The sequence below is a fragment of the Uloborus diversus genome, chromosome 2, assembly GCF_026930045.1.
Source record: "Uloborus diversus isolate 005 chromosome 2, Udiv.v.3.1, whole genome shotgun sequence".
Lineage (NCBI taxonomy): Eukaryota > Metazoa > Arthropoda > Arachnida > Araneae > Uloboridae > Uloborus > Uloborus diversus.
Window position 1 is genome coordinate 83,732,940 of NC_072732.1, and position 15,290 is coordinate 83,748,229.

Here is a 15,290-nt window from a genome sequence, read left to right on the forward strand (position 1 = left end):
CATGTTAAAACTCCGTCTTTACAATATTTTTTTCGCGAACCACCGGTTGGGAACCGCTGCTATAGAGGAAGGATTTTTGCTTAAAAAATAATGCGCTTGAAAAAAACACGTGTTGTGGCTTCACTGCGGTTGGTTTTACTGAAATTAAATAATTGTGGACCATTCAGAAAAATATCCCCATTAACTTCATCACCTTCCCTAACTTTCACCTTTGAACTAGATTTTTCGTTTCTCATGCTTGGTTTTTGCTCAAGAACTGCAAATCTCGAACAAAAACGATGGCCATTGGATATGTGTTTTGCTGCTTCCAGTTTAACTATTATTGATAATACCCTTGTTGCTTCATTAACGTTGGTCATTGAATCAGTGCATTTGATTCATTACAGCAAGTGGTGAAAGCTACTTGGTTTCACCAAGTCCAGTCTCAGTAAAAGGTTTTGGATAACTTCACTAATTTTACCTCTCACTTTAAAGATAGGTACATTCAGAAACATGAGCAGCTTAACGTACTGCACTGTCATTCGAGTCATCCCATGTTTTCTACAAGTGTCTGTCGCCTCTTTAAAAGTCGTGCCGAATATATGTCATTCACTGCTTTCTTCTTTCAGCCCAGTCAATAAAGGTTTCGTGTCGCAACTAATTTAGGGAAAGCTAAATTTTTGCAGGCTGTTAGTACATAAAGTATACACTAAAAAAATACAAAGTCCCGACCCCCACCCCTCTTGCTCCCCCCCCCCACCCCCTCCGAACCATTGTCGGAGCAGTACTATGATTATACGCTTTTCGTGTTGCAACTACTTAAGAGAAAGCTGAGTTTTGGCAGGATGTTAGTACATAATGTATTCTTTAAAAAAGTACAAAGTCCCGACCCCCACCACTCTTTCTTCCCCCCCCCCCCTCCGAAACACTGCAAGAACAGTACTATGATTGTACGCTTTTCGTGTCCCAACTAAATAGGGGAAAGCTGAATTTTGGCAGGATGTTAGTACGTAATGTATTCTTTTTAAAAAATGCAAAGTCCCGACCCCCCACCATTCTTTCTACCCCCCCCCCCCCCATCCCCTACGAAACACTGCAAGAACAGTACTATGATCGCATGCTTTTCGTGTCGCAACTAATTAAGTAAAAGCTGAATTTTAGCAGGATGTTAGTACGTAATGTATTCTTTAAAAATGTACCAAGTCCCGATCCCCACCCCTCTTGCTTTCCTCCACACCTCCTCCGAAACATTGCAAGAGCAGTACTATGATTATGCGCTTTTCGTGTCGCAACTAATTTGGGGAAAGCGGATGTTTTTTCAAGATGTTAGTACAAAAAGCATACACTAAAATAAGACAAAGTCCCGACCCCTCACCCCTCTTTCTCCCCCCCCCCCTCCCCACCCCTTCTGAAACATTGAAAGAGCAATACTATGATTATACGCTTTTCGTGTCCCAACTAAATAGGGGAAAGCTGTTTTTTTTTCAAGATGTTAGTATACAAAATATGCACTAAAAAAAACACAAAGTCCCTACCCCTATTGCTTCCCCCCCCCCCCCCCCACCCCGTCCGAAACATTGCAAGAGCAGTATTATGATTATACGCTTACAGCTCGAAAACTAATGATGAAACCGGAGTGTTCATTTTATTTCACTTCTTACAATATTACAAACCAGTGGTGCCCAACCTACGGCCCACGGGTCACATCCGGCCCATGAAACTGATCAGTGTGAACCGTTGTTTTGCGAAATGTTACAACTCGAGGACTATGTTGCAACTAGTTTCTGAAAAACAGATTGCATTCAACAAAAAAAAAAAAAAAAAAAAAGGCATCAAGTTACTATAATTACAATTTTTTTTATAAGGGGTCATCTAACAGTTTGTTGGCTTGATCTCAAATATTGTTACAATGCATTCCACTACATAATTCACACATAGACGTACAATCGAACCCAGTTCTCGACAGCTACAGTTTGTAACACAATGTTTTACAGTTGCAAGATATGAGTAGGAGAATTTCACTTGGAGCAGAGGTAATTGTCATGATCTTAGGTTAGGAATCAGTCTGTTGCTTGAAATATATTTCCAAACCCATTCTTCTGCTGGAAACTTTAAACCTAACCAAGTTTGAATAAAAGTTTGTGAAAAGCAAGTAATCGCAAAAATGTCCCTAAAGTCCACTTTTGATTTATCAAAACTTCCACCAAATTCAGACGTCACTCGTCAACATCTTTTAAAGGTTTCCACCAGAGTTTTTAGGGTCAACACCAGATTCAAACTTGGTTAGGTTTTAAACGTCCCCCAAAAGAGTGGGGTTGGCATTATACTTCATGCTAATTGATTCCTAAGTTCATGAAGATTATCTCTGCTTCAAGTGAACTTCTCCAATTAATATCTTGCAATTGAAAACATTATGTGTTTCAAACTGTATCTGTCGTAAAGCTAAGTTCGATTGCACATCTATGTGTGGACACTGTAGTGGAATGCACTCTAACAATATTTCGGACCAAACCAACGAAGTATTAGAAGATGGCCCCTTATATAAGACTTAAAAATAATACCCAAAAGCAATTTTAAACGTTAATAATATCCGCTGCGAGAAAATAATCTCAGTTCAAGTAAACTGCTTCTGATTTATTTAAAGCTTAAATAGTTAGCCAAGCATTAACATTATTTTGTAGACTATCGCCAACACAAACGAATTATAAACTTTTGTAACAAATAATTGCATTATGGTAGTAAAAACTTTAAGTGAACGTCATTACATTGCTGATCCATTTGAAGAAAATGATTATTATCACATTATTATCTATAAATTTTGTTCAAACATTTCTTTCCAAGACGTAATGATAAAAAAGCTATTAATTTATTGAAGTTACTTTTTTGGTTTTTGTTGTGAGTTTTCTGCATATGATTAAGTTGGTAAAACGGTGAAAATGAGCTATCTACGTAAAAAGTGTATGTTTCAGAATTTATGAATAACAGTGGTCCCCAACAATGTTTTCAGAAACCAATTTCTAAATATTCGGCTAACAATTTGAAACATTGTCATTAATCGTGCTCTTCGAGTTGTAACCTTTCACAAAACAACGGGCCACACGGATCAGCTTCGCGGGCCGGATACGGCACCTGGGCCGTAGGTTGGGCACCACTGGTTAATAATATTGTTAGGAGTGAAATCAAAAAAAGGAACATTCCGGTAACATCATAAATTTTCAAGCAGTACGCGTATAATCATAGTAATGAACTGATCAGTGTGCAATGTTTCGGAAGGGGGGGGGGGGAGCAGCAAGAGGAGGTTGGAGTCGGGACTGTCAAGGTTTTAGTGTACACTTCATGTATTAACATCGTGCAAAAATGCAGCTTTATCTTTATTAGTTACGAAAAGAAAAGCGTATAATCAAAGTACTGCTTTTGATGGTCTAAGTGTTTCGGAGAGGGTGGGGAGGAAAGCAAGAGGGGTTGGGGGTCGGGACTTTGTGTTTTTTTTTTTTTTTTTGTGTTTTCTTTTTTTACTAACGTCTTGCCAAAATTCAGCTTTCTGTTAATTAGTTGCGATACGAGAATAGTATAATCATAGTACTGCTCTTGCAGTGTTTCGGAGCAGGTGTGGGGAGGGGGAAAGAGGTGGGGGGGAGTCGGGACTTTGTGGCTTTTTAGTGTATACTTTATGTACTAACATCCTGCCAAAATTCAGCTTTCCCCTAATTAGTTGCGACACGAAAAGCGTATAATCATAGTACTGCTTTTGCTATGTTTCGGAGGGGGTGGGAGGAAAGCAAGAGGGGTGTGGGGGTCGGGACTTTGGGGATTTTTAGTGTATACTTTATGTACTAACATCCTGCTAAAATTCAGCTTTCCCCTAATTAGTTGCGACACGAAAAGCGTAGTACTGCTCTTTCAATGTTTCGGGGGGGGGGGGCGGAAAGCGAGAGGGGGGGGGGGTCGGGACTTCGAAATTTTTTAGTGTATACTTTATTTGCTAATTTCCTGCAAAAATTCAGCTTTCCCTAAATTAGTTGCGACAAAGCCTATTTTTTCACCCTCATTGACTGGGCTATTTGGAGTGCACTTTTTGAAACTTAAAGGTATTGAGCACATTCCTTAAGCTTACAGAAGTGCTCCAACATTGCATTCAGGCCACTCCAATGCGCTTTCTCTATTTTTTTTTAAAGCGTAATTTATACGCGGTTTTCGAAAATGCTTATAAGTTTAAGCATTTTCTCAATTGCTGAACAAATGAAAACTGAAACCTCGAAGGAGAATACCATTACCAATTCAATCTCAGGAAAATTTACTCGATTTTTATTATGTTTTTAAATGGTAAAGCCACCGTTAATCATATGAGACACAAAGTTTTTCTTGCTCTTCTTGCTGATATACGAGGAAGGTGATTCAAACTTCAGATGATGCTTGTGAAAATAGTCGTTTTATGAGCGGCAAAAGCTGGAAAACGCTTGCATGGAAAAATTTGCTGTATTAGAAATCTCGCGGGATTCGGGTTTGGGATTTCGGGACTGGAAACCCTATTCACTATACTAAAGTCATTTTATTTCCTTTTTTTTACTTAATAAATTATATAATACTTCCGATATAAATGTATTTATTAAAAACTGAAGTAAGAACTGAGGTCATTCTGTTCACTTGCTAGGCGCGGCATAGGCTCACGCGGCTTAGGTACTAACGCACAAGTGCGGCGTCTTACCCTGATGAAACGGGTGACGCACCGAAGCGTAATATTTTAGAGAAAAAATTGTTTAAAATATTAATTATTCTTTTGTCGCTGTACAAATGTTATTTATTTATCATTAAATAGCACCGCATGGTTTATTTTATTTAATGTGCAGCATGGGAATTTTTACAGAGCTGCAAAAAAAATTGAGCTCAACTCCCTAATTTACTCTATATCATCAACAGCAATGCAATATATTTCAAAATCAGAAGAATTTTTTTTTTCAGTATTTATATAAATAAAATATTTTTTTAGAAGCTGTCCATTAAAACGAAATTAATTCGCTATCCATTAAAACAAAATTAATTCGAGGCAATTAGAATTGAACCTCATAGAAACTTTATGCAAAACAGGAAAAGATAGTGTTAACCGGCGAAAAAAATAACTGCGAATGAAGACTTGATATTTAATGTCTTTAATTCGAAAACCGAAAGGAAGAACTGTGAGATGATATTTATCCTTAATATTTGTATGTTTACGATGTTAACACACACAGCAGAACAATTTCAATGTTGTTAATTCGAAAGTTCCCTTTGTTATCAGTGCAACCGCCACCAAAGAAACTTTTGGGACGTCTGAACTTTAGTTCAATCACATTTTTTTCTGCATACAATGTCACCTACAGGTTTTTAAAAAAAACATTAAGTGTCCTTGCTATGGAAAAAAAACGTTTAAAATGTAACAAAACTATTGTAACTCGAGAAATGAACTTCAGTTCAAAATTGTTTCCATAAGAAAAGCAAAACCCCCTTTTTCTATGAGTGATGAGCTTTTTTAACTAAAAAAATTTTTCCACATAAAGTGTAAAAATAAAAGTCATACTCTTCAATACTAACAGAAATTCTATTTTCTTATAGTTGATGAAGTAAAAGTTATTTAGCTATGATTTCTTCAAAGTAAAATGTATTACATGGATAAGTTAATTTTGAATATACTATTGATTTGTATAATTAATTAAAAACTTTTTTACTATAACATGAGACGCAAAATAAGGCAACGAAATTTTAAGTATAAATTAATAAAAGTAGTGAAAAAAATTTAAAACCAGTAAACTTTCCCTTTTCAACCATTTTCCTTCTTTTTTAATGCCTTTAATTACGTTTTCTCAATGTTTTTCAGTTAACAACATCAAAAGGATGTATTGCTGGAAACTTGCGTTACAAAGATGGAGATGGAAATTATATTGATTGCAATGAAACTTCTCAAGTAAAGTCAAAAATATTTCGATTTCTTATTCAAAAATTAAACTTACCTATGCATTTTCGTACATAGCTCAAAACTAAAATGAATCTTTTTCTAAGAAGAAATTATTTTCATTCGCGTTACATTATTCCAGGAAAACCACTCATACCTGAAACGGATAGACAGCTTTGGAACTCGAACTCAATTCTATTTTTTTAAATTTAGTTTCATATACATTTAAAATAAACTTTTATATGAAATAATGTTAAATAAGAGCAATTTAATTACAACATTTACTTCAGTTTAATTCGTTGTAAACTTAAAATAAATTTTAGTAAGGAATAATTATAGATAGAAACAATTAGGATAAAGATGTATGGATCCATATACTATAATTGGTTCGGTTGAAGTTTAGCATAAAAAAGGCCATTCCACAAATAAATAAATAAATAAAAAACCGCGAGGTTCCGCACGTGAAAGTTTGGTTCACATCCCAAGTTCATATATTTCACTTTAAAAACTAATAATTTTTAGAGGAGATTAACAAACTTTTTTGCTTAAGAAATCACACGGTTGTGATTCCTTAAAGGACTACATATTGGTCATTACCCTAGCACCCCTGTATATTACTATTTTTAAAGAAATACACTTAAACCCCGATTTTACGGTGCCCCGAATCAACGTTTTCAAAGAGCATTTACGTTTTTTCTATCAGATCCCAGTTTTTCCATATATTACTAATGTTAATTAACCCGCATTGTTAGCTTGTTATTTACGGAATCTCCCGCATTTAACGTTTTCTCTAAAAGTAAAAAAAAAAAGTTCTGAAAAAAAAAAATTTTTTTCTTTCGTACTTTTTTAAAAGTGAATAAACGTTGTTAAAAGATAATCAAAGAAAAGAGAAATGCATTCCACAGACTCCTGTCTTCTGAAACTGGGTTCTTCAAAAGATTAATTGTTTTATAGCTAAATGTTTTATTATTTCAGGGAATTTTGCTGCCATGCGATATTAAAAGCATTAGCTGTATCCTTTTTCTCTCAAAAACTGATACTCAATTTTTGTATACATATAATTCTGCTTCTTCATAATTTCTTTAATTTAACTTCGGTAAGATATGCAATCAGATGCACGTTTCATTTTGCTAGTTGAAAAAAGTGCTGTTTTCCAGATGTTGCTTGACAGTAATGTAACGCAGTTGCTTCACCCATGCATTATGATAACTGTAAGTACCGGTAAATATTTTTCTGTATTTAAGATGCATTTTGACACAAATTGGTTTTCATGTCGTAGCGGAAACGATTAGGTAAGTACATATCTTGATTGATTTTTCATTACCCCAGTTTTTTTTTTAATGCGAACACTCGGTGTAACTATAAGACACCTTCCCCTCGTAAGTCGTAATGTAAGTACATTTTGTAGAAATCTCATAATGTGCTAATTTCTGTTTGTTATTCATAGGCTTCTCCGAATCTTCTATTTTATTTTATTTAAAAAAAAAAAAAGATCGCTTGAAGGATAGAAAAACAATCGAAAGGAAGAAAAAGTTTTGCATAACAACTTTATAGCATACTGGCACTCTTTCTTCGAGAAATCTTGTACAACAATTTTACAACATTGCGACACTCTTTCTTGGAAAAATCTTAAACAACAATTTTATAACATTGCGACATTCTTTCTTGAAGAAATCTTACGCAACAATTTTACAACATTGCGACATTCTTTCTTGGAGAAATTTTATGCAACTATTTTACTACATTGCGACATTCTTTCTTGAAGAAATCGTCAGTGTGGAAAGAAGGTTGTGTCGAACCCAAAATGTTCATTTAAAATGCGACGTATTTTGGAATTTCATGCAAGTTTGTCGAAACAGTGTGTATTTTCGAGTAATATTTATTAAGTAAATGTGTGTGATGGGAATTTTGAGAGTACGATACCGTATTTGTCTTTAGTACCATTCTCCTCAGTAATCACCGGAACAACAAAATAACGTACTCTAATCGAGTATCTGATTCAAAACACTTTCTTAAGCATTTTTTTAACAGTAATATTTTATAAAACGTTTACGCCAAAAGATATATAATTTTTTAAAAAGGCTACAGTTTTGCCCACATGATCAGCAGACCCATTACTTACAAAATTTTCCAAGAGGGAGGGGTTCAAAGTGTATATAACCAGTGTATATGCATATTGTATCGAAAAACAACAAAAATCACACCCACATGTATGGAAATACAGTGATTTCTCAAAGCCACGGGGGTCAAATCTCTCCCCCTCCCTCCCCCAAATGATGAGTCTGATGATCAGTTTAACCGGTACTCAGTGGTTAGTTTAATATTAGGAATAAAATACTCAAAGAACTTCAGAAAATCATATTTGTACGATTTACTATATTGCTGATTCATTTTTCCATAAATGTGACTAATGTGTGATCAAGATTAGAACCCTTACTCCATCATGATTAAATCACATTCATACAAAGAGATCGCGCATTGATCTCAAATAGTTTGAATTTACATTCTTTTGAGCAACTATCTAATGTTTTAAAAAATTTCAGGATTTCAAAAATGTATTGCATGGAACTGTTATTAATTTTATGTATTTAGGGTAAAGGTTTTCCTGACGTCAATACCAGAGAAATGGTAAAAAGGCTTTGGAATACTCTGCAAGTGCCAATTTTAGCACTCATGGATGCTGACCCGTATGGTAATGTATTGCATATAACAATTTCAAAATATTAAATAGAGGAAAGAAAAAAACTTTTGTTTGAAACAAATTTCTTTTTAGGAATAGAAATTCTTAGCGTCTACAAATTTGGCTCTAAAGTAAGTTTTTAATTTATTTTACAAACATAAGTTTTAATAAAATTTCAAGGTAAAACATTTTTAAGCATAATGCTTGAACAACGTTCTTGTGTATACGTTTTGAAATAATTTATTTATTTGTTTTGTGTGGACATAGACTCGTCAAAAAATATACAAACTTGTTTTTAGTAAAAGGAAAAAAAAGTGGCCGTTACTGGCAGTGGCGTAGCTAGACCCGACTTTCGGGGGGGGGGGGTTACTTCTTTTATATATATATATAACATATATATATATATTATATATACATATACATATATATATATCTTACTAATATTATATATGCGAAAGTTTGTCTGTATGGATGTATGGCTGTATGGATGTATGGATGGATGTTTGTTACTCTTTCACGCAAAAACTACTGATCGGATTTTGATGAAACTTTACAATAATATAGCTTATGCATCAGAATAACACATAGGGTAGTTTTCGTCCCGTTATGGGGGGCAAAACCCCCTTAGGGGGGCAATGAAACACAATTTTTGTATAAATTCTCTAATATTGGGATGAAAAAATACTTGCACATATTTACATTATATGTCCATCGAAAGCTCTGATTTTTCTGCTGAAGATGGCACCTGTTCGAAATTTCTAAGTAGAATAAAAAACGAGTTATGAGCTTTTTAGATCCATGTTCGAAGGCTTTCCTCAACTCAATACAGTATTTAGTGTATCATCTCAACTCCCTGTCGATAGCGACAATTGTTGTATTGTTGACTTTCTTTGCTTTTCGTGATTGTTCAAGGCTTTTCTCAAGTCAAATCTTGAAGTAAGATTTTTGCACAAGATTGGCAAATAATACATGATTTGGCTGATGATTTTCCATTTAAACGGAACTTAAATGTAATTAATGGTTTTTATTATTATTTATGCTGATTGAACACTTACTCATTATCCAAACAACCAGCAGATCGCCAAAATTTTTGCAGAAAGATTTCCGTAGCTGATGCATTTGGCAGTTTTTTCAACGTTGCTGTTTTTGAAGCCGAAGACTACGTCATAATGTTTCTCAGCTTTCACCATGTAAACAAAATATCGCCAATCAAAGAATTTTCAAAAGACCTTTTTTACTGTGTTAAATAATCCAGCAACTAAATTAGGCAAATCCATAAACAGCACAAAAACTTCCATTAATTTTCCTTTTTGCACAATTTCAAACAATCACCAAATTGTATTACTTATTTTGGTAACATTTCGGATGAAACTGTTTAGCGCCATTTTATGGTGACCAAAAATATCTCAGCATCTAGCGACGATATCTCTGTAACGAAAATTAATATCATATCGTTTTACAAAGTAAGGAAAGAATGGGGGAGCATCATCGAAGGTACCCCGAAACGACTTTCGCAAATTCGGTAAAATCGCACCAAGAGCCACAATGATTAAAATTTCCCGAAATAACTAAAGCAAGTATAAGGGGATTACGAGCGCAGCTACTTTTTTTTAATCACTTCGTACTTCATTAGCCATACAGAAAAGGTTTTAGACTCCATGTTAAAAAAAAAGTATCAACAGATTAATCTTTTTAAATATGAGAAGATTAATTTCGTGTTTTTTAAATTTGTATATGCTTAAATATAGTGCTTTCGTTTCTAAATCAATATTACTTTGTTCTTTATACTTATTGCTATTTTAGTTTTATGGGTAAGGAAGAAACTCGATTTTTAATCACGTCAAAAAGATGTGTTTTAAATTCTTTCACTTAAAACAGAAAACAAAAGCAAGTAACGATTTTTTCTAATAATTATTACTGACCCAGGCAACGCCGGGTATTTTTGCTAGTATTATATATATATATACATATATATATATATTATATATACATATACATATATATATATATATATATATATATATATATATATATATATATATATATATATATGTATGTATAATCGCTTGGATTTTTTCCCTTTTCTTCTTTTTTTTCTTTCTCTTCTCTCTTCTTTTTCTCTTTTTTTTTTGAGACTAACTTTTCGGGGGGGGGGTTTGTCCCCAAAACCCCCCCCTTAGCTACGCCCCTGGTTACTGGCCACAAAATGACCGAATGAAAAAGTCTTGAATAAAATCATCTCTCAATTGCCACCTCAAAAAATAACTTAATAACCTTTAAGTGTTCAAAAGGAATAAGTAATTGATGCCAAAATCAAGAGGCAGTCTTTATAAACTAATTTATTAAGACATATTGCTTGCATTAATTAATGTATTTAGGAAATAAGCGATACAAAAATAGTTATGACAAAATATAACGAAAAAAATAAGTTTTATAATCAAATAATAGCAAACAAGTCATTTTATGGGGATTTCAATAAAAATGTCGCAAATACTTTCAAAAAAACCAATAAAATAGAATGTATTCGAAAATTATAAAAGAAAAATTACAACTCACAATAAAAGCAGAAATAAATTAAATAATACGTATTTCCGTCACAGCCGAAAACTCGGAATATTAGTGCATATTTTTCGAAGATAAGCATTACCGTCATTCTCAATCATCCCCTTTTCATACATCACTCGTTCATGCATGGGATATGAGACACAGGATCTAACCTTTACCAGCTCTGAGGGCAAAAATAGTTCGTTGCAATAAATACACATGCGTTCATCTACTGAATTAGTTTCACTATACTTCCGTGAAAAGGTAAAGCGCAGTATCTGAAGAACTTAGTTTCTGAGTTGATAAAAAGCGTTTTGGGTTCCATATCAACAATGAGGGAAACGTTCGAATTTGACGTTTTTTCGTGTTTTATTTTCAACGAAAACCAAATACAAGCATGAACAATAAAGCTTCAGTATGATGACAAAAATGCAGAGTTCGAAAACATCATATTTTCCAAAATGTATAAAATATCCGATATTTTGATATACTACATGTCGGATATTTTGATATATATCCGATATTTTCAATCGGTACAAACTAAAGGTTTCAAAATAGTAAATGCATACTAAAATCACTCTTTAATTTCTTATATTATTATAACAAAATGTAGACTTAAAATTAAGGTTTCTTTCATTATTTATAACTAATATTTCATTTTACACTTTTACAATTTTAAGTTTTAATTTAGCATTAGCTGTTTTGCTCAATTTTCTTCTGTTAGTTACTTTTACACAATTATATGATTCAGAAATAAAAAATATGCATTAGTTGATGCACAGTCATAAGACATTTTCTTTTTTTTTCTGACCAACATTTAATATTTAATTCGGCACTTTTAATCTGAATGAAAATTGTTACATTACTAATAATTTTATGAATATACAATAAAACTAAAAAAGGAATATTATACTACTTTATTATGTCACTAATGTATTAAAACATCAAAAAAAAAAAAACAGAACATAACTTTTTGGTTTTTTATTAAAAATGAACGACATTACTATGATTAATATACTTTTCATATTGAAAATACCGTAGTTGAAAAAATAAATATCGAAAATATCAAAATATCATGATATTTTCAAAATAAATATCCGCTATATATCGTGATTTATATCATGATATATATCAGCGAACCCTACAAAATTATTAAAAAAAAAGAGACAGAGAGAAATGAAAAATTGGCAGATACTACTTTTTTTTTTTTTTTTTTTTTTTTTAACATTAACACTGCAGTATATATCCTAAAGATTGGTTTTTATGCACCCTTTTCTTATTTATTGGAAAAAGTCTTTGCTTTGACTTTTTCCTTTTTTCCTTGCTTGTTCTGGCTGTTCGTTTTCAGATCCAGTATTTTTTAATTGCACTTTCTTTACTGTAGCTTGTTTTATCACCCCCATCTGTTCTTGATTTTTCTTTTCCAAACACATTTGATTCTTAAACATGTTTTTTCTTTTTGTCTTTTCATTAGGCTATGTCGTTCGATGCTCAAAATCTTGCTGTGCCAGAGATAAAATGGCTTGGTCTTTTACCTTCTGATATACAAAGGTAATTTTTAGATCTCTCTTAGCAAAATATGCACTATAAAACTATTCATGACTTATCAGCCAGTTTCAAAAACTATATTCACATTTCCTCAGTAACAGTTCTTATTTTCATTTTTAAGTTTAATAAAACAATAAAAATTTTAATGTGTATCTACATAAATGTTAATGGAGGAAGTATATCGGTTCATGAAGTATAGTCTCCAATAAAGTATAGTATCGCTCCCTCAAAACACAGCCTATTAAAATTAGATTCGTTGATGATAGAACGTTCTATAAGAAATATGAAACGTGTGTAGCTTTGATGAAGAATGTTAAATTGTTTCCACAGTATAACTCATGAAAAGAAATTCGAAACGTAACTTCAGCAGACGAAAAAACAAATGGTCACACAAATTAACGTGCTTTAAAATGAATTGAAGTAGTCAAGTAACATCGGATGGAAAAAGAACTAAATACAAATAAACTCAGAGAAAACTAGTATTAACCAAAATAGGAATCTATAAAGCGCAGGAAGGGGGGGGGGGATACGCTGCATTGCACCGTAAACTCTTTTCAGTTTGTAAAGATTGTTGAAAAGAAGATTGCTTCGTATAATTTTTTTCTGTTTGAAACAAACGATTTATTCCGAGCAGGAGTACAAATCAGGAATACAAAACTGTACAAACGAGAAAAAAAAGCCAAAAAAAAAAAAAAAAACACAATAGTATAGTATCAGGTGAAAAAGATTCAAATTTCCTAATACAGGAAGACAGATTCCTGTTTACTCTTCACTAAAGATAATTTAGGCTGTCAATGTAAAATTTTCATTCTCTCCCCCCCCCCCCGAATCCTCCATTTAAGTACAGGTTTTTTTCTAACTTCTAGCAAATAAATACGCAATGTTTCGTATACTATACGGTTGTAGAATACTAAACTTCCCTTCTAAATGGTTTAATGTATAACTCTATTCTATAAATTGCTTTTTAACCCTTAATTAGTGAGGTGAAGGGTTTACACAGCAGAAGAATTAGACTTTTGCATTCAAACGTTTCGTAATGTTTACATATCTGTACTCAGATTCAGAGTAACGTAAGTCACATAATCGCTACTTTATAGGAGAAAGGAAACACTTTTGCCTGTTGCATACAAAGGATGGGATGCGCGTTCTTTTAACACTGGCAAATAATTACAAAAGATTTCTTTTTTAGAACCACGTTCACACGGCTCGATGCGAAATAGGGTTCTACATACAAAGCAGAATGCACTAATGAACAGAAAATCGCAATTGTTGGACTTACGCTAGTCTGACTCTGAGATATAATTATAGCTTTTTATACAGATTGAAAAACGTCTTTCAAGATCGTCGTATGAAACAAACACTCTCAGAGGCACCCCAAACATACATTTTTGGGAGGGGGAAACTCACAATTTACCGAATAAATAACAATTTTTAACGCAGTGGCAAAATAACAATGATGCGTCGATGCACATGCAGATATAGCAATTTACACCGAATGAGAAGATACATTAAGAATCACTATACGTACTTTAAAAAAAATTACGGCACTGCAACACTGTTACACATTAGAGTAATTTTAAAAATATGATTAAAATTAATTTTCATTTCCAGGCTTCACTTATCACCTGAATCTGTTATTTCAATGACCAATGGCGACATTAAAAAAACAAATCAGCTACTGAAAAGACAATATATGCAATGCAACCTTTCGTGGGAAAAAGAGGTAAGGCACATTAAGATGCACAAAAAACTGTGACCTGAATTTTCTATTTCGCATCGGAATTTTCTTTTACATTAACCATTTTTTTTCCCAATAGGTTCAAACACTGCTTGCAACAAAGAAGAAAGCAGAAATTGAAGGGTTAAGCAAGATGGGTTCTACATTTCTTCCTAGAACATATTTGATAAACAAAATAAGAAATGGAGGATGGATTTAATTCAAAGACTGAAGAAAAGTGTTTTAAAATGAAATCTCACACGAATTTAGAAGCAAAACTGTAGATACTAGTTTGATGTTATAAATAATAGGGGGGTGAAAATTACTACTAAAAAGTTATAAATTGTTATTTATATGATATTTTAATAAATTTGTTTCATTAGAAAATTAAAAGATAAAAATAATGAATTGGTGGTCCAGTTTTTTAATGTAATATTTTTTAAGTGTAACCACAAACCTTTTTAAACACTTTCACAATATTTTGCTCATTAAATCTGACACAATGAACAGATACTAGGGTTGTTGTTGTTGTGAATGTAGAGTAGATTTTATTCTTTTAAAATGAATTTTAAGCTGCAATTAATTGAAAAATACTAATAAACTTGGAGGCTCCACTCTCTGCTCGTCACTGTGGTGGCTTAAATGCTGCCTATGGTGGGTGATGTTTTAATGCTTTTCAGTGTGTCAGGACATCTTCAGGACTGGATGTCTGGTCCTTAAGATTCAGAAGGGGAGTCAGGGCAGAATTGCTTCCCTGGGTGCCCTGAATCCAACAGTACTAACATAGTCCTGCTCGTACCGGGGAGGGTGAAGGGAGGGGGGGAACTGCCACCTCACTTTAAAAAATAAAGGGGCTGCCCCCTCACTTTTTAGAGTAAAAAAATAATGATCGGTGA

At 33.1% G+C, this 15,290-nt stretch overlaps 1 protein-coding gene across 1 annotated transcript in view; it reads left to right on the forward strand.

Moving 5' to 3' along the window:
• The window catches only part of LOC129216386 (meiotic recombination protein SPO11-like), a 33,960-nt gene extending 19,346 nt beyond the window's left edge, over positions 1 to 14,614 (forward strand). The window contains exons 5-12 of the mRNA XM_054850600.1: positions 5,831 to 5,917; positions 6,881 to 6,917; positions 7,007 to 7,116; positions 8,498 to 8,597; positions 8,679 to 8,716; positions 12,604 to 12,680; positions 14,289 to 14,400; positions 14,495 to 14,614. Coding sequence (XP_054706575.1) covers positions 5,831 to 5,917; positions 6,881 to 6,917; positions 7,007 to 7,116; positions 8,498 to 8,597; positions 8,679 to 8,716; positions 12,604 to 12,680; positions 14,289 to 14,400; positions 14,495 to 14,614 — 681 coding nt within the window. The remainder of the gene's footprint in view (positions 1 to 5,830; positions 5,918 to 6,880; positions 6,918 to 7,006; positions 7,117 to 8,497; positions 8,598 to 8,678; positions 8,717 to 12,603; positions 12,681 to 14,288; positions 14,401 to 14,494) is intronic.
• Positions 14,615 to 15,290: the final 676 nt, after the last annotated feature.